The sequence below is a fragment of the Crinia signifera genome, chromosome 9 (genome assembly GCF_055691185.1).
Source record: "Crinia signifera chromosome 9, ASM5569118v1, whole genome shotgun sequence".
Lineage (NCBI taxonomy): Eukaryota > Metazoa > Chordata > Amphibia > Anura > Myobatrachidae > Crinia > Crinia signifera.
In genome coordinates, this window is record NC_139225.1 from 115,641,783 (window position 1) to 115,665,458 (window position 23,676).

At 43.5% G+C, this 23,676-nt stretch overlaps 1 protein-coding gene across 3 annotated transcripts in view; it reads right to left on the bottom strand.

The window, feature by feature from the left end:
* Nucleotides 1–23,676, bottom strand: part of DOCK11 (dedicator of cytokinesis 11) — a 249,713-nt gene that overhangs the window by 67,947 nt on the left and 158,090 nt on the right. For 2 of the 3 annotated variants that reach the window (XM_083159557.1, XM_083159556.1), the window contains 6 exons: nt 23,261–23,398; nt 19,730–19,912; nt 16,265–16,378; nt 13,763–13,978; nt 10,427–10,484; nt 5,609–5,715 (listed from right to left, as the gene is read on the bottom strand). In XM_083159557.1, coding sequence (XP_083015683.1) covers nt 5,609–5,715; nt 10,427–10,484; nt 13,763–13,978; nt 16,265–16,378; nt 19,730–19,912; nt 23,261–23,398 — 816 coding nt within the window. Of the gene's footprint in view, nt 1–5,608; nt 5,716–10,426; nt 10,485–12,532; nt 12,738–13,762; nt 13,979–16,264; nt 16,379–19,729; nt 19,913–23,260; nt 23,399–23,676 lie in introns of those variants that run through there. The other variant, XR_014460735.1, reaches the window with a different exon arrangement.

Genomic DNA, 23,676 nt, shown 5'->3' on the forward strand with positions numbered 1-23,676 from the left:
ACACAGGACATCAGGACCAGGGCTACCTACGGGATCAAGAAAGGTAAGTATCAGTATGTATGTGTTATGTATGTATTAAACTTTTATTTTTCACGTGTGTCAGTGTGTTTATTTAACTCTTTCTTTTACTGTGGAACTACAAGACCCAGCGGGCCCTTTAATGCCCCGCAGGCTGGGACTTGTGGTTCTCCAAGTCCCAGCTTGCGGGGGAGGCTTGCTGGGACTCATAGTTCACCAGTAAAAGACAATGGTTTTTATTCTATTTTTTACACCAAACCATCAGCTCGATGCCCACCGCCCAGGGGCATCGAGGACAGCACCAGGCTTCAGCCTGGTCAGGTAAGTCCTGGAGGGGGGGGACCCCTTTATTGGGGGGGTCCCCACTCCCCCAGGGCCCCTGGCCAGGCTGACTGGTCGGTAGGGCTGAATGCTTTGGCCGGGGGGACTTGCATAAAAAGTCTCCCCCCGGCTGTGGCATTACCCTGCTGGCTGGTTTTGCCTGGGGCTGGTTCTTAAAATACGGGGGACCCCTAGTCATTTTGTCCCCCGTATTTTGGGAACCAGCCCCAGAGCAGGAGCCTGGGGCTGGTTGTTAAAAATCGGGGAAACCCTATTTGTCGGGTTCCCTGATTTTTAATTACCGGCTCCAGGCTCTGTCAGCCTGGTGCTGGTTTCGGCTGTAGGGGGGGACCCCACGCCGTTTTTTTATTTATTTATTTATTTTTCTATTTTTTTTTACACATTGCAGCCTGCACGGATCTGACTGATCCGTGCAGACTGCTAGAAATAATTCGTATTAGCGGCCGTATATACGGCCGCTAATACGAATTTCTACGACATCGGAGGGTTACAAAGCAGTCGTATAATTAAGGACAACATAGGCCCACTAACCGATATCAATGGAAAAAGTTTTACGGAGGACAAGGGAAAAGCAGAACTGTTCAATGAGTTCTTCTCATCAGTGTTTACTAAGGGAGAGCAGACTGTGGAACGCACACATACCACAAATGGGATGAACAGCCGGATCTCAATATTGAATTCTCTACCGAGGAAATAATAATGAGGCTCAGCAAAATCAAAACAAATAAATCACCTGGGCCAGATGGGATTTATCCTAGGATACTAATGGAATTAAGGAAGGAATTAGCTTCCCCTCTACATTATATCTTTAATAATTCACTATCATCAGGAAAGGTACCAAAAGACTGGAGAATAGCAGAGGTAGTGCCATTATTCAAAAAAGGAAAAAAGGAGGATCCCCCTAAATACAGACCTGTTAGTTTAACATCAATAGTGGGTAAACTATTTGAAGGGTTTTTAAGAGATGGTATCCAGGAATATTTAGACCTTCATAGTTAACGTAGTAATAACCAGCGTGAGTTTGTGAAAAATCGTTCATGCCAAACTAATCTACTTGGTTTCTATGAAGAGGTTAGCAAAAACCTTGATAATGGAAACACTGTAGATGTGATTTTCCTAGATTTTGCTAAAGCCTTCAACACAGTAGCACACAAGAGGTTGATAAATAAAATGGAGAACATGGGATTAGGGGCAAATATCTGTAGATGGGTAGGGAACTGGCTGTGTAATAGAGAACAAAGAGTGGTCGTGAACAGTGCCATATCTAATATGATATCAGTAATAAGTGGAGTGCCACAGGGTTTGGTTTTTGGGCCCATTTAATTTAACATTTTTATTATCGATATTGGGATAGGGTTACTCAGCAATGTATCCATCTTTGCAGACGATACAAAACTGAGCAGAGTTATTAAATCATCAGAAGATGTCACCACACAATCTAGATGAGTGGGCAAAAAAGTGGAAGATGAGGTTCAATGTGAACAAATGCAAGGTCATGCGCCTCTGTACAAATCATTGGTTAGATCGCACCTCGAATATGGAGTACAATTCTGGGCCCCACACTATAAAAAGGACATCATAGAATTAGAAAAAATCTAAAGAAGAGCAACAAAGCTTATTAGGGGAATGGAGACTTTGAGCTATGAGGAGAGATTAAACAATTTGGGACTATTTACACTAGAGAAAGGACGTTTAAGGGGGGATATGCTCAACATGTATAAATATATTAGGGGCCAATATAAGGAACTGTCAAACACCCTTTTTTCTACTAGAAAGGAATGTAGGACGAGAGGCACGAGTTTAGATTAGAAGAAAAAAATTTTTGTTTATCTATAAGAAAAAATTCTTTACAGTCAGAGCAATCAAACTTTGGAACTCTCTTCCTGGAGAAGTGGTGTCGGCAGACACTATAAATATATTTAGAATAAGGTTTGATAAACATTTATTGGTTAAAAGCATCCATGGGTACGAATAAGTAACATAATCTGTCTTTAAAATATCAGAACATACAGTACAACAAGGGATAAGCTACTTTAAACATAGGTTGAACTAGATGGATGCAAGTCTTTATTCAGCCTCACCTACTATGTAACTATGTAACTACAGTATGTAACCTGTGCTCTAATTCAAATAATCTATTACTATATAAAAGCGACATTGCACCTATTTCAGTGACCTTTTCAAGAAAATTGCTGGCATGCTGTAAAAATATACGACTACACAATATAACCTATAAGTGAAATGTTCATTTAAAATCAAGTATTGTTCTGTATATTTTTATGAAACAGACTAGTTAAAAGCTGGTCAAAATGACGGCTTCTGCTTCATACTTTCACTTTGAGCTTTGACCGTTTTTACTTTCGCTTTGAACTATGACAGTTTTTACTTTCATTTGTTTTGGCCCCCCCGTCTGGTGGCTTTATGTGGTCTTGTCCGCTATGGTTGGGGAGAGCTCTCCTCGAGCGGGTATCCACACCTAAAGGGTCGATTTGCCTTTTATTTCTTCTTCTTGTCATTGTCTCATTCTCACTGGCTGATGTACTTGATTGCCCTTCATTGGGGGTTGTGGTATAACTGTCTCTTCGGTATCTCTTGTACATCAGCCAGTGAGAATGAGACAGACAATGACAACGACAAGAAGAAGAAATAAAAGGCAAATCGACCCTTTAGGCGTGGATACCCGCTCGAGGAGAGCTAACCCCAACCACAGTGGACAAGACCACATGGGCCTTCCTCCAAGGCGAAGGAATGACAGCTTTTCCGGATTTGTGGTATAAAATGATAGTAGATTATACCCTTCGGATTATTAGTTTAGATCACAGGTTCTCAAAGTCGGTCCTAAGGACCCCACACAGTGCATGTTTTGCAGGTCTCCACAAAGAATCACAAGTGAAATAATTAGCTCCACCTGTGATCTTTTAAAATCTGTGAATGAGTAAAGAGTGCACCTGCCGGGTCACCTGGAAAACGTGAACGGTGTGGGGTCTGAGGACCGAGTTTGAGAACCCTGATTTAGATGTTGGGTTAGCATGCCGTTTTTCACAGGTTTGGCTTCAGCTACTCCGGATGTTAGTGCACTCTCACATACTGTACTTAAGACTGGGGACCTACTCTCTTTTTATGACTCATATGCTATTTTGTTCAAAGGTCAATTAACTACTGCAGCTTCAGAACAAAAATATTTGCTACAGTTGTGTAAGAAGGAAATTGGCAGGACCGGAAGGTTTTATTAAGAATTTTGCAGAAAATGGGCAGCTATTCGACTGTGCTGAAAACTGGATATATGTCTGGGTCAATCAGAGAGATCAAGGGTGACATTTAATAGGATGCGATTTTTAGTAACATTTTGAAATCGCACCTTATCGCACTTTTTGAATTCAAATTTTTTTGCGGCGAATTCCCATATTTAATGAGGTGCGTATTCCGGGCAAAAAAGTGTGATTAAGTGCGATAATGTGCGATTTTTAGGCATGAAAATGTGAGATTTTTAGGCATGAAAATGTGTGAATTTGAGGAAATATGCAAATTTGTGTAAAAAAAAAAACCAAAAAACTTTTACACCTTTTTTAAGACAGGACCATGTACAGATCTCAATGATCTGTGCAGGGTTCTGGCCAATTCGCCTGTCAGAACCTGGTCTACATATGTGGCGAATTTTACACACATTTTCCGATTTCGCACCTCATTAAATTTGCAAAATGTATACTTTTCAATGGGAAAACCTCTGGATGCGAGTTCCGGCGTGACTAAAATTCGCACTTTCAGAATGTGCGATTTCGCAGGGAAATCGTTGTTTTTAGCATCTCATTAAATATGTGAATTCGGGAAAAAGTCAGCTTTTGGCAGTTTGTGGCGAAAAATCTTAAAAGATTTGGTACTCTTTACCTAACACGGCGCCCATCGCGGGTACATTTATGCGTCCTCCGACCTTTTCATACCCCCACTATCCACGTCGGCGTGGAGTTGAGAATAGAATAGTGTGGCGAGCGTAGCGAGCCACCGAGCCCGAAGCGTGGCGAGCGCAGCGAGCCCCGCGAGGGGACGCGGATACCTTCACAGCTAGACGCGTCCCCTCGCGGGCTTCACAGGTGTCCGTGGCGACGCGGACACCTGTGAAGCCCGCGAGGGGACGCGTTTACCTCTGAAGGTATCCGCGCCCCCTCGCGGGGCTCGCTGCGCTCGCCACGCTTCGGGCTCGGTGGCTCGCTGCGCTCGCCACACTATTCTATTCTCAACTCCACGCCGACGTGGATAGTGGGGGTATGAAAAGGTCGGAGGACGCGTACCGCCGCCCCTCGCGGGCTCGCTGCGCTCGCCACGCTTCGGGTTCACGTTGATCGTGGGGTGGCGTACAAAATTGGGGGGGCCATTTCAGAGTTCAGGGTAATTATTTGGGCTCTAAGGCCCATTTAACATTGTTTCCTATGCTAAAATCGGGTCCATTGAGCCATTTAACATTAAAATCGTGTCCATCGGGTCTTTTAACATTAATTCCTATGGCAAATCGTGGGCATCGCGTCGGGGCCATCGTGTGCACATTTATAGCCGGCCGCGACGCGACCGACACGATGTCCATGTTTAACATGGATTTCAATGGGAAATCGTGAGCATCGCATCGCGTGCGGGCATGTTTAGCCCGCATACGACGCGACCGACACGATTTTTTACCTCACGATGCCCACGATCAAGATCGTGGGCGCCGTGCTAGGTAAAGAGTACCAAAGATTTAATAGGAGGTTAATAGGAGCTTCAGAAAGAGGTGTCAGTCCCAACAGATGAAATCCAATCTGAACTCTGAAGCCTCAAGTACAGCCATTTCCTCTAGTAAAAAGGGCAGCTCAAACTGAGCGACCAGCCTCAGAAAGTGAAAAGACCAGAGCCAAAAGAGACCATCTACAAAGTGCAGTAGAAGAGGTGGGCAGTGGCATATTTACTTATTAATTTGCCATATCGCAACCTTGCTGGGAAACCCGGTGCAGGCCGGCCATGTTCCGGGTTGCATTGTAACGTCATACTAACTGCATATCCTAAATCAATTTATTGTATTAACGCCAATCACTGTTGCATTAGTGTCTGGAAGGTTATTATTCAAGTGTTACAGAAAGTGTGAAGCAGAGAAGGTAAGATAAGTACCTAACCATTGCCATACCCATGGCTAAATCTTTAATATTACCACCAGGCTGCTCCCTAAAAGTTTTTAAGACGGAAGGGTAAAATCAGAAACAAAGAAACACGTTAATAATGTCACCTCACTGTAGTAGACATCCAGCATGCCGGCATCTTCTTTCATGGCTGCCTCCTCGTCAATATTTGGCGTGATCTTCTTAAACACAGAACAGCCGCTGTGGAACAGTTCTGTAATGAGGAAGATGCGATCAGGCTAGTTACAGTACATTTACTATTCCTAGCTACTAGGGGACAGTTATACTCAGAACGCGTCTTATTCATACTCAATCCTGACAGGCAATATGTGATATGCCGACTACCATTTCTGTGTGACTGTATGAAAACGTAATAAGAAATTCAAGCTAAAGACATAAAAAAGACCAATCAATTGTTAGAACCTGTCCCTCACAGATTCACTGTAAATTAACTTTTTCTGAGCGGTTTCTGGTTTGGGGAAGAAACACTAGAGATTGGTTGGATTTGCTCCTTTAGTGGGTGCTAATGATCCCTTTCCTAGTATACCAAATATTGTAGTATTGAGCAAGATGCAGTACTACACCTGAAATGCTTAAAATGCGGATCTTAAGGCCCCCTTACACTTGTCCAACTTATTGTCCAACAAGTTGTACCTGAATGACTCGAGATTTATCCTATGTGCAGGAGGATCAATCTCTTGCAATCTCTCCGTTATACCCAATGGCACGGGATTGTGCATTGGGTCCTAAACATAAGGCACATCAGATTTTGTCAGATAAATTGACCCAATCCACCTGAATTGGGTCAAATCTGACAAAATCTCACAATTGTAAGGGGCCCTTATATCTGCATCTGTTATGCACGCATCTGTCTCATACCTTTGCTGAAAATGACTCTGTGGAAACCTCAGCAGGGGTGGAGCTTCTTTGTCTTGCATAATTACAGATAAGGAATTTAGAAGCATAGCATAGGCGCAACACTGAGACCTAAAGCTTTATTGCACCATTCCTGTGTCTCCCAGGTAGCCTGGAGGATTGTATAACAATTTAATGAAAAACACTGTATGCTCTGCTTTCTTACTAACTTTAGAAGATTTAAAGGTGCATTTGACAAGGTTAAAATCATATTTTGGAAGACAGCTATTTTCAACAAGGGCGGAATGCATGTGCAGTCTGTCGATTATGACCTGGCCTACAAATTCACAGCTGTGCGATCAGGTCTGAATAACCATTGCTACTGCACATGCTTAGCACCTCAAAGGCTGTGATCCCAGTCCGCTGCTATGATTGAACGGTGTGCCGTCTGGGCCCATTTTATACCTTTGGATGAACTGCTAAAAACTCTTCAAGATTTTATGACAATCTGGAACCCATAGCTAGCCTATAAAAAACTGACCACTGTAAGTCACTATGTTTGGGTTTTTGGTTGAGGAGTTAAGAGATGCAAGAATAGTTGATTGCTAGGTTGCTACCCAACATTAAGGAGATGAGTGGCTTCTCCCCTCCTACCATTACTATACAGCATCACTACCTAATTCCCTAGATTTGAGGCCTATCTTTCTCTGTCATCTTTTCCTTCTTCATTCTGTTTCTTCCACTCTCTTAGGGGGAAGTTTACCAAGCTCAGCCGTAATGGCAAAGCCGCTGTACAAATGGGTACGAACAGGTTCGGCTGTAATTTTGGCATTAGAACTCAGCCAATTTACCTAGCTGCCGAGTTCTCAAGATTTTGATTTTCCGATAATGACCTCATTCGTATTTGGCTGCCAAATTTATCCGCAGCCAAAGACAGCCGACCCTGACGCATCACACAAATCAGTGAGATCCGTGCGATGCTTCTAAGTGTCAAAAGTAAAGAGTTTTAAAAAAAAAAAGTCCCAGCATGCAGGTACTTGTGGTTCTCCAAGTAATTGCATATAGGGGAGGCTTGCTGGGACTTATTGCACCACAGCCAAATCCAATATGATAATTTTTTTTTTTTTACACCAAATTATTATCAACCCGGCACCCACCGCTCGGGGGTAGCCCTGGGCTTCAGCCCTGGCCTTGGGTGGCCTGGGAGAGGACCCTGGCCAGCAGAGGCGTAGCTAGGGCGGAGCCGGTGGAGCACAAGCTCCAGGCGCAGGGATGTCACCTGGCACCGGAGCTGTGCTCTCTGCCGCCGGCTCTCCCGCCCTGCTCGCCTGCTCTGCCCAGCGTCAGACACAGAGTGCACTGTGCGACCGTGCTAGACTCCTGCTGGCGCCCACCCGCTGAACCCACCAACCCGCTAGGTTACTGCAGCCAGCCGGTACCACCCGCCCGCCCCGCACGCCCACCCACACGCTAGCTTACTCCTGTCGCCCGCAAGAGAGGCGCTACCCTTTCTGACACCACTGCTGATTGTCGCCGCAGCCTGCTCCTGTCAAAATATGACAGGCAGCGGGCTCAGCGCGCCGCACATGTGGCGCAGCAGCGGCTCTAAATAGACAGCATCACGGATCGCTCACTGACCATGATGCTGCCCTCACAGTGAGGAGACATGGCTGCAGTGACTGGAGAGGAGAGAGGAGCCGAAAGCTGCTGCTCCTACAGACACTTGGAGGACAGAAGAAGCTGGCTGGCTGACGGGAGAAGGATCTGGCTGCCGGGAGGAGGCACTGACTGCAGCAGAGGAGGTAACTAATACTAGGGAAGAGGCTGGCCGCTGCACATTTAAGAAAAGGAAGTGTCATACAGTATGTATTGGACACTATTCTGGGCAATATGGTGTATTGGGCACCACTCTTGGCATTATATGTATTGGGCACTCTGGGGCATTATATGTATTGGGCAGTCTGCGGCATTATATGTATTGGGCACTCTGGGGCATTATATGTATTGGGCACTAGAGATAGAGCTCCTGGCAAATGGCGTGCATGTGAGTTAAACGCTTGTGTGCCCCATTCCCGGCAATGGACATGTCCTGGCGAACGGCGCACCCGATGGTGGTGGCTCCATTGGAATATGTACTGGGCACTACCCTGTGCATTATCTTTTTTGGGTACTACTCTGGGCATTATGGCCCTCATTCTGGTTGACTAGCAAAGGAGCAGTTTCATAAAAAGGCACTAGCACTGTGGCATTAAGTGTATAAGGGTCATTACTGTGTGGTGTAATGTTTATAAGGGGTACTACTGTGCGAAGTAACATCAATAATGGGCTCTACTGTATGTTGTATATAATGAGCAAGGTCAGTCCCCTTGACAACGAGCAAGGTCAGTCCCTTTGGCAACGAGCAAGGTCAGTCCCCTTGGCAACGAGCAAGGTCAGCTCCCTTGGCAACAAGCAAGGTCAGTCCCCTTGGCAACAAGCAAGGCCTTTTCGCCGCGCAAGAGCCCCACCTACTACAAATCGGGGGGGGCGCAAAACATGCCCTTGCCCCGGGCACCGTGGCACCTAGCTACACCACTGCTGGCCAGGGCTGAGCAGTCACAGGTTTAATGTGATGGCCAGGGGACCTTATATAAATAAATGTCCTCCGACTGTGGCATTACCCTGCTGACTGTTGGAGCCTGGTGCTGCTTTGAAATATACAGGGGTCCCCTACTTTTTTTTTACCCAAGTATTTTTGGAAGCAGGACCTGTCCAAGAGACCAGTTCTGGTTTTTGAAGTACAGGGGAACCCTACTCAATTTTTCCCCTGTATTTCGGAAACCAATAGCAGCTCAAAGAGCCCAGGACTGGTTTTGCTTAGGGGACATTTTTTTTTTTAACTCCTTCTTTACTTGTTACATAGGGAACCACGAATGGATCTCACTAATCCGGGCATGCTTCAGCAATATGAATAGGAAAGGTGCTGTATTTAGAGCTGAAATCACGGCCAAATTCGCTAATATGATTATTTGTAAATTTTAAGGTCTAATATGTGGCCAAGTTCTATCCATGGTCTATTCATTCATAATGGCGAATTCTGTGATCATTTGGCCTGTTCACTTGTGAGATTGCATTAGTGAGGGCAGTTTTGCATATAAAGCCAACCATACATCTACAGATCGATTGTCAGATTGGGCTGGTTGGAACAAAATCCTGGTAATGGATGAGAGCAAATGACAGTTGACCATTTGCTTTGAAATGCTGGAAAACTGCCAAACTGCCATTCAGATATTACCAGGTGTTTGTTCCAACCAGCCCAATCTGACAATCGATCTGTAGATGTATGGCCAGCTTTACACAGGCAATCTCATAAAGTGAGGAAGATGAAAATAAGCAGGAGGACACAAATGGCGGATCTTATTTGTGAGATTAAGGGTGAAATTTAATAGGATGAGAGATTCAGAAAGTGAGAGATTTGGTAAGAAATCTCCAGGTATTTTTAAAGCGGCAATCATTTATACTGCAAAACCAGTTTGATTTAGCAGTATATAGGAAAGCCGTTTTAGAAATAACTGAAGATTTCTTACCAAATCTCTCACTTTCTGAATCTCTCATCCTATTAAATTTCACCCTAAGGGTCTAATAATTAGTTTGGAAGGTGGCACTTCTGTATCTGGCAGCGATGGGTGACAGTTCAGAAGCTATGGATTTTAATTGGCTTCTTTGTGTTGTCAATAATGAAAGTGTAGTTGGGTGTACTCATACACAGAAGCATTGCCAGAAATGTCCTAGAACACATCGATTTGGCCATTAGCTGGTAAACGTTCGTATGTGTATGTTCTTTTGTGACTTTGTATGAGGTATTTTTCACTCCATTTGTGGATGCGACCTCTGTAAGTTTGCTATACAAAATGTGTTATGTTGCTTGGAAGGGACAGGAGAGTGTGGACATGATGTAAAATTATTTAGGAATGCAGTGCTGAGTGCGCCCCTTTGAGCACAGAATGTTAGTAGCCCCATTACAGTATGATGGCAGATACGCATTCAAACCGATGCTTAAATCTATTTCTATTTAGAACAGAGAATCTTACTTTTTCTGTAGAGGAATTCAGCAACCAGAGCAGCTACGTGGATGCAACACATTGCAGCCTACAACAAGAAGGAATCCATCATGTACTGGTCAATACAGGTATTCATTTTAGGACACATAAATATTATGACTTTGTTGTGTTGTCAACGGAATGACTACACATGGTAAAATGTCACAGCTAATAATCCTTATACAGCAAAACTCCAAAGCAGCTTGCAGCCCAAGAGAATGTGAATATGGCTACTAGGTGGACCATTTTGACGGAGTCCATGTAGACATTCGGTTATTTTTTTTTTTAACTCACATCGACCTTTTGATTGTCAGCACTGGATTTGTGCCTATATTGAGCAGTCTGGACCAGCCCCGGGACACTTCCCATCCACGCTGGGCAACACAACTTGTACCAGCATAACAAATAACCCTAAACAGGGTCGAAATGGCCCAGATAAACATTATACACAGTGCATTATAATGCAGAGGAGGTTGGTGTAGTTACACACCACTACCTAAAACAATTTTACTGTAGATTGGGGAAAACACTCCACAAAGTCTTTATTCACTACTTTATTAAAAGTAAAAATTATAGTTTAAATGGAAAGAAAAAGGTCTTCTCTTCTAGCTTAGTCTATATTGGACAGTGAATAAAAACAAAAAAATAAAACAAAACCCCCTTAAAAATAAAACCATTCAAAAATAAACAAAATCAATAAATGAGTAAAATTGAGATTTCTGTTCATAAACAGCAAATCATAAGCAACCCGTCAAATAAGCAAATCTGTACTTTATATTTACTAAATTGATTACATTTTTACTTAATTAATGTTTATTTTGAAACTGAGAGTGAATGAACCCTATCTATGTTTGTGGGATAAGGGGATGTAAAGCTGGAACCCGATATTGTTAGTGACCCCAGCTCCACAGTTCAGGATGGTCAGGTAAAGCATCACTGCATCTGAGAAGCCAACACTAGATATAGAGAAAATAGCCAGGCACTGGAACGGACCGATATCTATCTCTACACCACAGTTGCCAAGGGCACATTCATATAAAATCTTTTTCTGCAACAATTGTCAGTGTACACAGTGGTCTGGAGTTTAACAATACATTTAGGGAATTTGTACTACGGTACATTGGATATGCAATGGCAGCATGTTCACTCTATTGGCTCAATTTATATAAAAGCAAAGAAGCAAGCAGCTGGGAAAAACCATGATATGCTGCAGGTGGGGCTGATGTAACAGGTTAAGTGAGATTAAAGCTGGACACACAATATGAAGGTACCCATACACGGTGCAATGTGCTATTTGTGCTTTGCACTACAGATAGAGCCCCTCTCATGCATGCCCCACCAGCCGCCAGGCCCTGACAGCCGTCAGAATGGGGCGCGCACATGAGACACTCGCATGCCCTGTTCCAACGGAGCTCCCCGCCTCCATCCGTGCTATGGGGGGTCTATCAATGTGGTATTTTTCATCAGTGGACAGCCGGAACATTGAATTCCACCTGTCGAATTACGGTCGAGCAGGGTGAAAACAGCCCGGGATTCCGACTGGTGTTTTTTGTCCCTGTTCGACCATAATTCGACAGGCAGAATTCAATGTTCTGCCTGTCCACTGTCGAAAAGAGGGAGCGTCAGACGTAACGGCTGTGGACTGTTGAGTTACATGAATTCGACAATCCACGGCCGTTTTCGACAAAACAGATCTGACTGGTTTTAAAGTTGGATCTGTTTTGTCGAATTCCGCCTTCAATGCTGTCGGAAATAGCGCCCAGGACTGAATATCCCCCTATATCTGTATAATGCAACCCAGGCAGGATTTCTATATCCCTTTAATCAGAGACACACACATATCAGTGGTTTTGTGGCTAATTAAAATCAGGTGAAATTCAGACTCAAAATCGGCATGAGCCACAGACCTGTGTAATTGATGTGTCCTAGATTAAAGGGATATTATAGTGAATGTTTAGAACGATACCATCATGTTTTATCATGTTACATTTTAGGCTTTTCACTGAGCATTAACTGAATTCCTAAAGCCAGACATACAGTACAGAGGACCTCATCTGTAGAAATCTGTATTTTCCCCACAGAGTGCAATATACTCACAGGTGCTTGGATGCCCCTCCAGGGCTTCAAGCTCAGCGTAGTAGGGACTTATCTAAATGTCAGTAAGCATAGGAATATGGAGAGAGGTAAGGTACTGAAGCAGACAGCAGGCAGAGAAGAACACCAGCACCAGGTGTGGAAAAACAACCAGAAATGATCCGAAGGTTAGGACAGGCAGCAGGCAAGGAGAATCCAGCAAAACAAGCTAAAAAAAAGTCAGGACAGGAGGGAGGCAAGGAGAATCCAGTAAGATAAGCAAAAGGTCAAGATTAGTAGGAAACAGCAGAAAAGATATAACATACAGCATGCAGGAACAGAGAAGCAAGAATGCTATCACCAGCAGGGAGGCCCTGCACTCCATGTTTTTTTTTAACTCCTATGAACTTATCAGGATGCTTGCAAGGGCCAAGGCCCCTAAGATAGTAATATGTTTGTGGTCAGCAGCATCCAAGTTGCTTGGCAATGGCAAGAAGAGAACGGTGCTTTACAGAGCTCCTAATATTACCTTACTATTAACAAAACAAATCTTATTTTGTAAAGTATAGATCCACGACTTAGCACCCTATCAGGTAGTATTAAGCGGTACTTGTGTAGTTTCACGGCGCCAGAAAATCACATGCAATTTGCATGCGATTCGATGTGCGATGTGATTTAGTACCTGTTCATACCCCCATTATCCACTACGGCATGGAGTTGATTTTATATAGTGTGGCAAGCGCAGCGAGCCACCAAGCCCGAAGCGTGGCAAGCATAGCGTGCCCCGCGAGGGGACACGGATTACTTGACATGTATTCCACGGTGCCTTGCGGGGCTTGCTGTTTTCGCCACGCTTCGGGCTCAGTGAATACATGTCAAGTAATCCGTGTCTGCTCGCCACACTTTGGGCTCGGTGGCTCGCTGTGCTTGCCACACTTTATAAAATCAACTCCATGCCGTAGTGGATAGTGGGGGTATGAACAGGTACTAAATCGCATCGTGATATCGGGTGGCGCTGTGAAACTACACAAGTACCTATTAAACACCTCTGTTAATGTAACAGAAACTAGAGGCTAAAAAATAAAAGAGCAAATAATGACATAAAATTAACTTTACAAGGCTCAAAAGACAGTAACATCAACCTGATGCAAATGAAAAACAAAATAACAATAGACAAGCACAGATAGTAAATGTATTATTTTCACTGAATGGGCAATCCCTTCCTAAGGTTGTTGCTCTCTATAAGCCACTAACCTCTGAGTAGTCTCCATTCTTCACGTGGATCTTGGCCATACTCTCCAGCCAGGTCTTTCTGAGCTCAGGGGTGCTTGCGTATGACTTGGCCAAACTGTACTGGAGGTCTACCAGCATTTCTGGGTCCTTTTCATGTTCCTTCATTTGAGCTGTCGCCATGATAACTGTGCGGATTCGTTTCGTGAGATCTTTGACTTCTGAAGGAAAAGCTGTCGACTGGCAGAAATCATTGTAATTAGAGAATTTATCCGGTGTTGGATTTCTTATACAATACTGGGTTGAAGTGGTTTTCCCATCCATTGAAGGACTTATTCAGAAGGTGATCTCTGTTATAATATCTACTTGGAATGTGTTGCATATGTTTATAATATGCTGCTGTAATTATGCACTAATTTGAGTGGTTATGATGCAACAATTGCTTTTAATTCAATGTTAAATAGTGTGCACTATACATTATTTTTCTTTTTATTTGTAGTATAGAAGAGGAGTGATTCAGAAGATAGAAATACACACTGGATGAGCAATAACAGTATATAAACCCCACAAAATGCATGTACACAACTAGCATTTTCTTTGGAAGAAGCCCTTTCCACACTATTGTTTTACCTCACGCTTATGGTGTACTTATTCAGTAATATTATACAACATAATTTGTATTCTTTTCTACGTTTGTATATTTATAGATAGCAGCTTCAAAGTTGCTGACTACTCAACATTGAGAGACTGGAAAATGTGTTACAAGAATCCCATCTACTGTATATACCGGCTCCTGGAATTGTGCTGTAAAAGACACTGGCTGGCTGACCAAAAGGACTCAATCATTGTTTAGCCCCTGATCTAACTGCACAGTGGAATATATAGCGGCAGGGAGGTAGGACGACTGATGTTGCAATCCCACAAATGTGGGTGGTCTAGAAACAGCTACAGCGTACTGAGTAAGGGATGCGTTCAACATCCCAGTGGTGGGGATGCCGGCATTCACAATACCGACGCCGGCATTCCAGCTGCCACCAGGAGACCGGCGCCGGAATCCTGAAATCAATGAGGATGCCAGAATCCGGACTGCTGGAATACTGAATATAAGTATACAGAGGAGGGATATGGTTAGGCTGGAGAAAGGGGGCGGGGTTAGGCATTTGGTGGGACTTCGAGTTAGGCTGCAAGGGGGGGTATTATGGTTGGGCTGTGGGGAGGGTGGGTTAGGTATAGGCAGTGGGGTAAGGAGGGTTAGGGTCAGCCTGCAAAAGGTGGGGTAGGGAAGGGAGGGTTAGGGGAGCACGGGGAGCATAAGTATATATATACACCTGACCCACGTCTGGATTCCCTTCTTAGGTGTGCCGGCGTCAGTACTCTGAACAATAGCATCATAATCGCCGGTTATACGTATGTATCCCCACTGGACTGTGTCTGAAAGGAGCTATTGATTATGCAGAAATTGAAAGGTACTAACCAGATGAATGGCATGAGGAGGAGCTGCTTTATATATCACTATCTGATAATGCTACTAACTATCAGTTTGGGAAAGACTGCATGACTAATATGTGCTGTGAGTGCAGCTAGTGCACCATTAATGCCTGTCATAGAGCGGTCAATCAGATCAAAGATATTGGGGCGGGATGTAATGCCACCTGAGTTTGGTGGTAGTGTGGGACCCCGTGGAGAACTCATACTTTTCTTAAAGGGGCAATCACTTACAAGGCAAACCCATGCCAGTTTGGCTGGCATCCCATACAGCCACCGATCCCAGGTGGCATTACATCCCGCAAATTGTGTTTTTAATGCACTTGATGTATTAATTGATGATTAAATGTATATTGCCATTTGTACTTGTGTTAATTAACACATAATTACTTTTTATTAATATTGTTAATATAGTGCAATCATTTAATCCAGATATTAGCAATTGCCTCTTGTCTAGAAGCAGCAGTTTTAATTGTATTTAATCCTTGCCAGTTAGATTAGGCACCAAGTTCATTAATCAAGTCAATAATGATATTAAACATACGTATCTAACCATAATATAAAAGGGAGTAGGTAATAATGAAGACTCAGTAGCCCATAAATACACTAAGAAGTTTTGCATCTTTTGGTTGCTGAAGTGGAAATGTTACATAATAACATGTAGTGGAATTTTCTTGGCCTGAGCAGCAACACAGCTGTGGTCATGGCCCCCCTCTCACAGCACAGCTGTGGTCATAGCCCCCCCTTCCATATTTCCCTACATGTAACATTTATTAGAGTCTAGGGCTGGAAGATTAGGCCTGTTCGTTTATACTGGTCATTCAATAGGTGCTGCTGGCTGCAGACTGTGGCCAGGAAATGATGACTATACCGTGTACAATGTAAACTGCCATTAGGACTGGTACTTGAGCTACACTTCCTCTTGGACAAGCTTTCTGCAGTCAGTGTGAGTCACCATGGCTGTAACTCTTATTATTCAGCATCACAAACTATCACCACAATGCCACAACCGTACCATTATTACTGGAAACTGTACAATACCTTCATTGCCCTGTCACTGTTTGCAAAATTGTTAATTATAGAAAGTGATTCCTGGAACCTGGAGCCTCCGCTAAGAGCGACGTCAGCAATCAGCTGGCTTACAGCGATTATTATCTGAAAGAGAATGTGACAGAATACAACACAAGAGGTTACAATATGACCTGGTCAGCCATCACACACAAGACAACATTTCTTTTTAATTATTCTACAGGTGACTGAATAAAAGGTGCCAACCAATTAGATGTAAGCTTTTTTTCTCCAATACGAAATCAGCAAAGGAAATGGATTGGCTCTTATGGACAAGTCACCTTTTCAGAGTGTAAACATGTAGTGCACTTATAGCAGTGACATGCTATCGTCTCAGTATGTTAGAAGGGGGTACGGTCATTAGGTCGACATGGGTTAGGTCGACAGGGTCATTAAGTCCACACAAGCATTAGGTCGACAGTCAATATGTCGACATGGGGTTTTTCACAGGCAGTATTTCATGCCCTACCATCCACTAGGGCGTGGTAGGAGAACAAAATAGTGTGCCGAGCCTGAAGTATGGCGAACAGACGCGGTGCTACATTTCGGTGTCCATATCGACTGTATGGACATTCAGGACAAAAAAAAATCGTAAAACAAAACCCCATGTCGACCGAATCCTTGTGTCGACCTAACCCATGTAATTGTTACGGCATGTCGACCCAGTTGCTGACTATCCGATGAACAATTCCCGATTTTTGTATGACTATTCCTACAAAACAAATCGATACTGTTTTGCAACTGTAAACTTTCCTTCCTAAACAATGGCAGAATACACGGTGATAGGGGTATTATATATGTGAGTTTTCCTGTTCTGCAGTATCTTCCCGCAGACAGGTTCTCCGGCAATGTCCACAGCGGTATATTTGGCCAGTGGCTCCATCTCACTGCTTCTAACGGTTATGGATAATGCGGTTGCAAAACAGTATAGTATTATTTGTACGAATAGCAAAACAACAATCATTCAACCACTGCTTTTCTTGACAAAACTAAAAAATAGTTAGTACCAATGATAGGCAGCCCGGTACACATCATCTGACACACTGGATCCTATCGTATTATTATCATCAATAACGTTTGTCTCCAGTCATTCTTGTCAAGACAAAAAACGAGACTCTGTTCTACTCGGAATCCCAAGGGATCTAAAATGAGATTGGGTTTGATTTGCAAACCCAACGTTTGGGTGTGTTTGTGTCTTAGCAAATCAGAACTGATCATCACCAACAGTAATAAGTTCATTTGATGCATTATTTACTTCATTTGATAAAAGAAAGAGTCATATCTGGAAAAACACATCAGCGTGCAGTATACACAAGCAATACATGCTCTAACAAATACATATGACAACAAGGTAGGAAAGAGCTGGAGACTGCAATGGAAGCTAGAAAGACCTTCCTGTTGCACATCACTAGCTAAGGGCTTCATTCAGATGTGGTTGCAAATTACTCAAATATTACCAGAGTGTGTCCAGGAGCCCTGAAACTGCAGTCACATTGCAAAAAATTAGACCACAGTCTAAGGGCCCGGCAACGCATCATTTTCAAGGTGTTAACTCGCCTTGCGGAAGCGCATTCCGGACAATGTAGTCATGTCTGGACCTTCTGCGGGGATGGGCTGCATTGGCTGTGTGACGTCAAAGCTTAATTTTGTGGCCCTGCGTCTGGCTTAGCAGCCAGAGTGCTATCGATAACATGTGAGCACTTTTCTGTATAGCACAGCGGTCACATAATAGCTATGCAGTTGCAAAATGTAGCGATTGCATTGTGGGGTGGGAGCCGGCATGCGGAACGGCCTGGCCCTGTGCTGGGCAGGTCCTTAAATGCAGCCACCCAGAACAGAGTAACTGCAAAACAACAACTCATAAGGTCCATACACACTGGGCAATTATGCCCAGCATGTATGGACAGTGATGATCGCTATCATCGCTGGGGGGAAAGCAGCTCAGTGCATACACACTGAGCGGCTTTCCCCCTGCCCGGCGCCATCAGCGGGGGGAGGACAGCTTTGCATAGCGCAGAGCTATGCAAAGCCGTCCTGAAAGCCGCTCATCTGCTGCTATTACCAGCAGATGACCGTTCCCGGCGATGGTGCGGGGGTGTGCAGCAGCGCTCACTGCTCATCGCCGGGCCATACACACTGAGCGGCTTTGAGCTGAAAGTCGCTCACACTCGCTGTTTTAAGCGGCTTTCAGCTCAAAATCGCCCAGTGTGTATGGGCCTTTACTGAATCAGCAATTTCAAGGTGTTCTGGTTTAGTTACCAAGAGTACCACAGTATTTTTCTTTACTTTTGTCATAGGTTTCTAATGAAAATGTTTTTTTCTACTTTCTAATATTGCTAGCATTTTAAATTATAAATCAGATGTCTCTTTGCTGTGTGCTACAGGTCAGGGAGTAATCTTTAAAATAACTACTAGTAAGTAAGAACTTTCCCAAACATGTGTGCTGAATTCAGCTTTACTAGGCATCCGTTTTGACCCTGACTATGGTTTACATTACGTGGTTTACATTTCATCCTCAGGCTGTTGGATGAAAAATTGATAGTGCTGAACGCCGCCCTCCAAGCCTCGACTGCAGCCCCCCAGCTCCATCCTTTAAAACTTGTAGCACTTTGCTTTCTCATATGTTAGTGTAATGTGTGGCGTTCCGCACTTCTGGCCTAGAACACACTAGACTAATTAAATAAAAATAGATCTGAATAGCATAAACATACATAAAAGGCTAAGTACACCTCACCTCTATGGGTGGTAGGTCAATCCTGGTGGCGAGGGGGTTTGTGCTGCGAGGATGGCTTGTTTTCGGCAAAAAAAGCCATCCTTGCCGTCTAGGCCGCTTGCCATGTACTGGGGAAATCCTCACTGTTCCCTGGAACGGCAAGGTTCGTCACAACTGCAGCAAGCCCGCTGCATATAGTGGCAAGCCTCGCCATTTTGACACCCGCACTCACCGTTTCCACCTTGCTGAAAAGAACCAACAAGGAGGAAACAGCAAGCAAAGGTGGGTCAGCTGAATACTGACCGCAAGCTATCTACACTGCTCGCCATCATAGCTCGCCTAAGTGGCATTGAATGTACACCTAAGAAGTGAAGTGACCACCACTGACCGTTAGAGGCCACTGGACGGATCAAATTACTAAAAGATATCATAAAAGAAAGTGAAAACTATTTTTGCAGGGACAATGCTCTGTTTCAAATTGGCTGGATTTGGAGAGAGGGAGCTGTGAAGGCAGAGATTTGAGGAAGGAGCAAATAGTAACTGGGGGTGGAGAGTTTGTGGGCTAAAATCTGTCACAGCTCAAAGTGAAAGTAAAAGCAGTCACAGCTTAAAGTAAAAATATATTGCAGAAGACGGACTTTTAAATAGTAAACATGTGAAGAACTTTATTGCCTATGCAGGTCACAAAATAGACAAGTACATTAACATCCTCTTTATTGTCTTGCCTGTAAGTGTGTCCTGAGAAATGTCCTCCTCTTGGTGAACTCAAAGTTGTTCCTCATAAGAAGATAGAGAATAGCAGATGCCTCGTTCCTGGTGGAGACGAGTTTTGATGTGCAGCACTTGAGAACCTCATAGCAAAAGGCTGCGCACATGTTCACTCTCCCTTTAAAGAACACTGATGGAAACTTGCCAAAATAGAATAACACATTCAGTCAAAATTAAATGCACAAACACAACATCAAACACAACATCATTTACATTTACATTATACAGGCATAAATACATAATAGTAACTGTTCGTAACATGATAATTAAGAAACCCATAATATTTTGGCTAAACCATACCTCCCAACATGACCCATTCCAGGAGGGCCAAAATCATTTTATCACCATCCCCCCATATAACTCTAATGCCGGGCAGTGCCGAGAACCCACACAGACGCTGCACGGCTGCTTCTGACCCCAGTGTGTGGCTCTGCACAGCATGATATCAGAGGCCACACTGCGCATCCGGGCCTGCTGCTCGGCTCTACACCACTGCCTGGCTCCAGACCACCATGGCTCCAGTCAGCTGCCCGGAAAAGTTACACTGAGGGCACCTGGTTTGGGTGGGATTAAACTCATTCCCAGGTATCCCTGGAATGGGTATTTTTCAATACTGAATCCACAGATTCAAAAAATGCCCAGGATTGGCATACCTCCTTATGCCTCCTCTGGATTCTGAAACATAGGACCAACATAGCTGTTTCCTATGGCTAAACTTCTTCCACATTCTGAAGCATAGGAACCTACAAGCTGTTTCCCATTGCTTCTGCTGCCTCTGTGGATTCTGAAGCATAGGACCCACTGAAATGTCTCCTATAGCTAACATGCTGCTGCTTCAGTGTATTGTGAAGAATAGGACCCATAGAGCTGTCTCTTATAGCTAACCTTCTGATGTCTGTAAGGATTTTGAAGCATAGGACCCACAGAGCTTTCTCATATAGCTAACCTTCTGCCGCCTCTGTGGATTCTGGTGGATAGGACCCAGAGAGCAGTCTCCTATTGCTAACACTCTGCTGCTTCTGAGGATTGTGAAGCATAAGAACAAACAGAGCTGCCTTCTATAGTTAACATTCTGCTGCTGTTGATGATTCTAATGCAGTGGTTCCCAACCCTGGTCCTCAAGTACCCCCAACAGTGCATGTTTTGCAGGTCTCCACACAGAATCACAAGTGCTATAATTAGCTCCACCTGTGGATCTTTTCAGATGTGCCTGAATAATGAGTGCACCTGCCGGGTGACCTGGAAAACGTGCACTGTTGGGGGTACTTGAGGACCAGGGCTGGGAACCACTGTTCTAATGCATAGGACCCACAATGCTGTCTCCTAAGGCTAACCAATATACCAATAACCAATATAACCAGCGGCTTCCTCAGATCGATATACGAATATTGATCTGAGGAATTCGCTGACACCGCCAAAGGAGGCGGGGAAACGCGTCACCGTATCTTGGAACACTTATATCTAATGCCCATCTGGAATACAAAGGAATATAAGGAGGCTCTCATTGGCACCTGGCATTACACAGCCTGCTCCCACATCCTGCAACAGCAGTCCTGTGCAATTTGCACTTGAAATACATCAAACAAGGGGAGGTCAATTAACAGGACCTGAGAGAGGGACCTTATTTTTGTCTGGCCAGACTCTGGTAACGTTACATACCTTTTTTTAATCTTTTTAAAATCTAATTTTTATTTTTTCCTAACATGCTAATTTTGACTAACATGCATGCTTTTTACTAAAAACACAGTAAACTGCTAACACCTATCATAAGGCACTTTAATACCAGGGTTGCAAATGACTGAATATTGTTTTTTTTATGTGTTTTGTGTGTATGTCCATGTATGACTAATAATAATTTTGAAATGTTCACTGGCCAGTGATATATATATATACATACAGTTCTATTTTTCTGGAAAAATAGGTCCAGGAACTCCAGGTCTAGGGGTGGATCAATTAAATAAAAAATAATATATATAATAAAGAGAGGGAGGGAGAGATAGATGTATATATTGTATTTAGAAACAAAGGCACTCACAGGTGACTTTAAAATAAAACTTATCTTATGGAAAGTACATTTTTAGTTCTTGATGATGTCATATTTAATTAGAGGTTCAGGAACTGAGTTCCTGCTGGTTCCTGCTGAAAAATAGCACTCTATACATACATATATAATAAATTTAATTATAGAAAGATTGTCCTCAGCGCAGTTTTTATATGTTGTTTGGAATACTGCAGGGGACTTTCTGATTGATAGTAAAGGGAATACATTTTTTTAGCGCTAGTATTGTGTTTTTTGTTTTTGTCTTCCTAAGGTTAACCTACTGCCGCCTCTGATGATTCTGAAGCATAGAACCCACAAATCTGTCTCCTATGGGTAACCTTCGGCCACTTCTGAGGATTCTGAAGTATGCCATCACTAGCACATTTAGCAGATTAAAGTAACATTCTCAATTCATGATTCCAGTTTTATTCGATACAATACTTTAGTCTAGGTATGTTGGCAGATAAATAAACAAAGTGTGGGAACTACTGGCGCATAAGTACACCATCAAATGAAGCAGAAATAAAGGAAGTGTCACACTTCCTAATTCATATGTAATTGCACATTCTACAAATGCTGGATATTGAAGAGGGAACCTCCAACAGATGTATTCTGAAAGTTAAAACTGCCCACAGTGGTTACAGTTCTGACACAAGTTCATAGAAGTTTCACATTTTGATTATTTTGACTTTGTAAAAACAATGACATATGCTATCTGTAAATTGGTGTATTAAAAAAGTTATTTAAATAAATCGTCCTTAGTTTTGTTGTCCTTTAGACTACCTCACCCTCTCCATGCGGGAGAAAATGCTCTGCTCCTGGACTTCCCTGGTAATGTATGATTGCCATCACCTGTGGTGAAACACCTTTACCTAGCTCCCCACAGGTGATGGCAATCATACACTACCAGGGAAGTCCAGAAACAGAGCATTTTCTCCCGCATGGAGAGGGTCAGGTAGGCAAGTATGTCACCACATCTCTTCCCTTTGTTGTCAGGGAAGCCTGTCTCCCTCTATAGTGCTTGTGGCAGCAGCAGGCCCCTGACAGCTACTACTTCTATGGTTTACACTGGGAGAGAGTGGTGAGGGTGGGAGGGAATGGAATGTGTGTGTGTGCTCCTACTTTAACTTTTCTACCTGCTGTATTACAGCTGTTTAAAAAATACCCCCCAAAAAAGATGATTGATTGGTTGACGTGATGACCCCCACACTTTGATATCGGTTTGTAAAATTGACTGACACGTCTATTGATGACCAAGCCCCACTATAGCTCCTCCCACAATATTCTAAGCTTCGCCCACCGCATCACAATGTTAGGGGGGCCCTGCCTATTTTGTGAGTTCCGGGCCCTGCAATTTCTGATGGCAGCCCTGTATGCAATTGTTTTAAACATTTTAATCCATTTGACGTAATATTGCTGCAATGTATCAGAGTCTCAGACTACCTACCTTGCTGATGAAGGATCTGAGAGATGCAAAGACGTGTTTTAAACATATCTCTGACTGTCCATTTTTCAGAAAAGCCAAATAAATATCAAACACTTTCTTCATCAATGGATTTTGGCATTCTGTGTTGATGAGCTGAGTCTACAAGGAGCAAAAGAAGAAGTGAATTAATGAAGCAGGGTTTACACAGAACTGTACCACAGAACTACAAAGGGCCAGTCTCAGGAATGCCAGCACTAAAGAATGGGGGACAGTGGTACCTTCTTTATGCTAGTATTTCATTGGAATATGTATGTGTCATCTCTCTGATGTGTCTTTATCCCTCTGCTTAGCATGGTCATATAAGATGCAACATCAGGCTGGAGGACTTTCAGTGATACAGACGCATCTCATGCAGAGGAATGCACACAATGGCTACT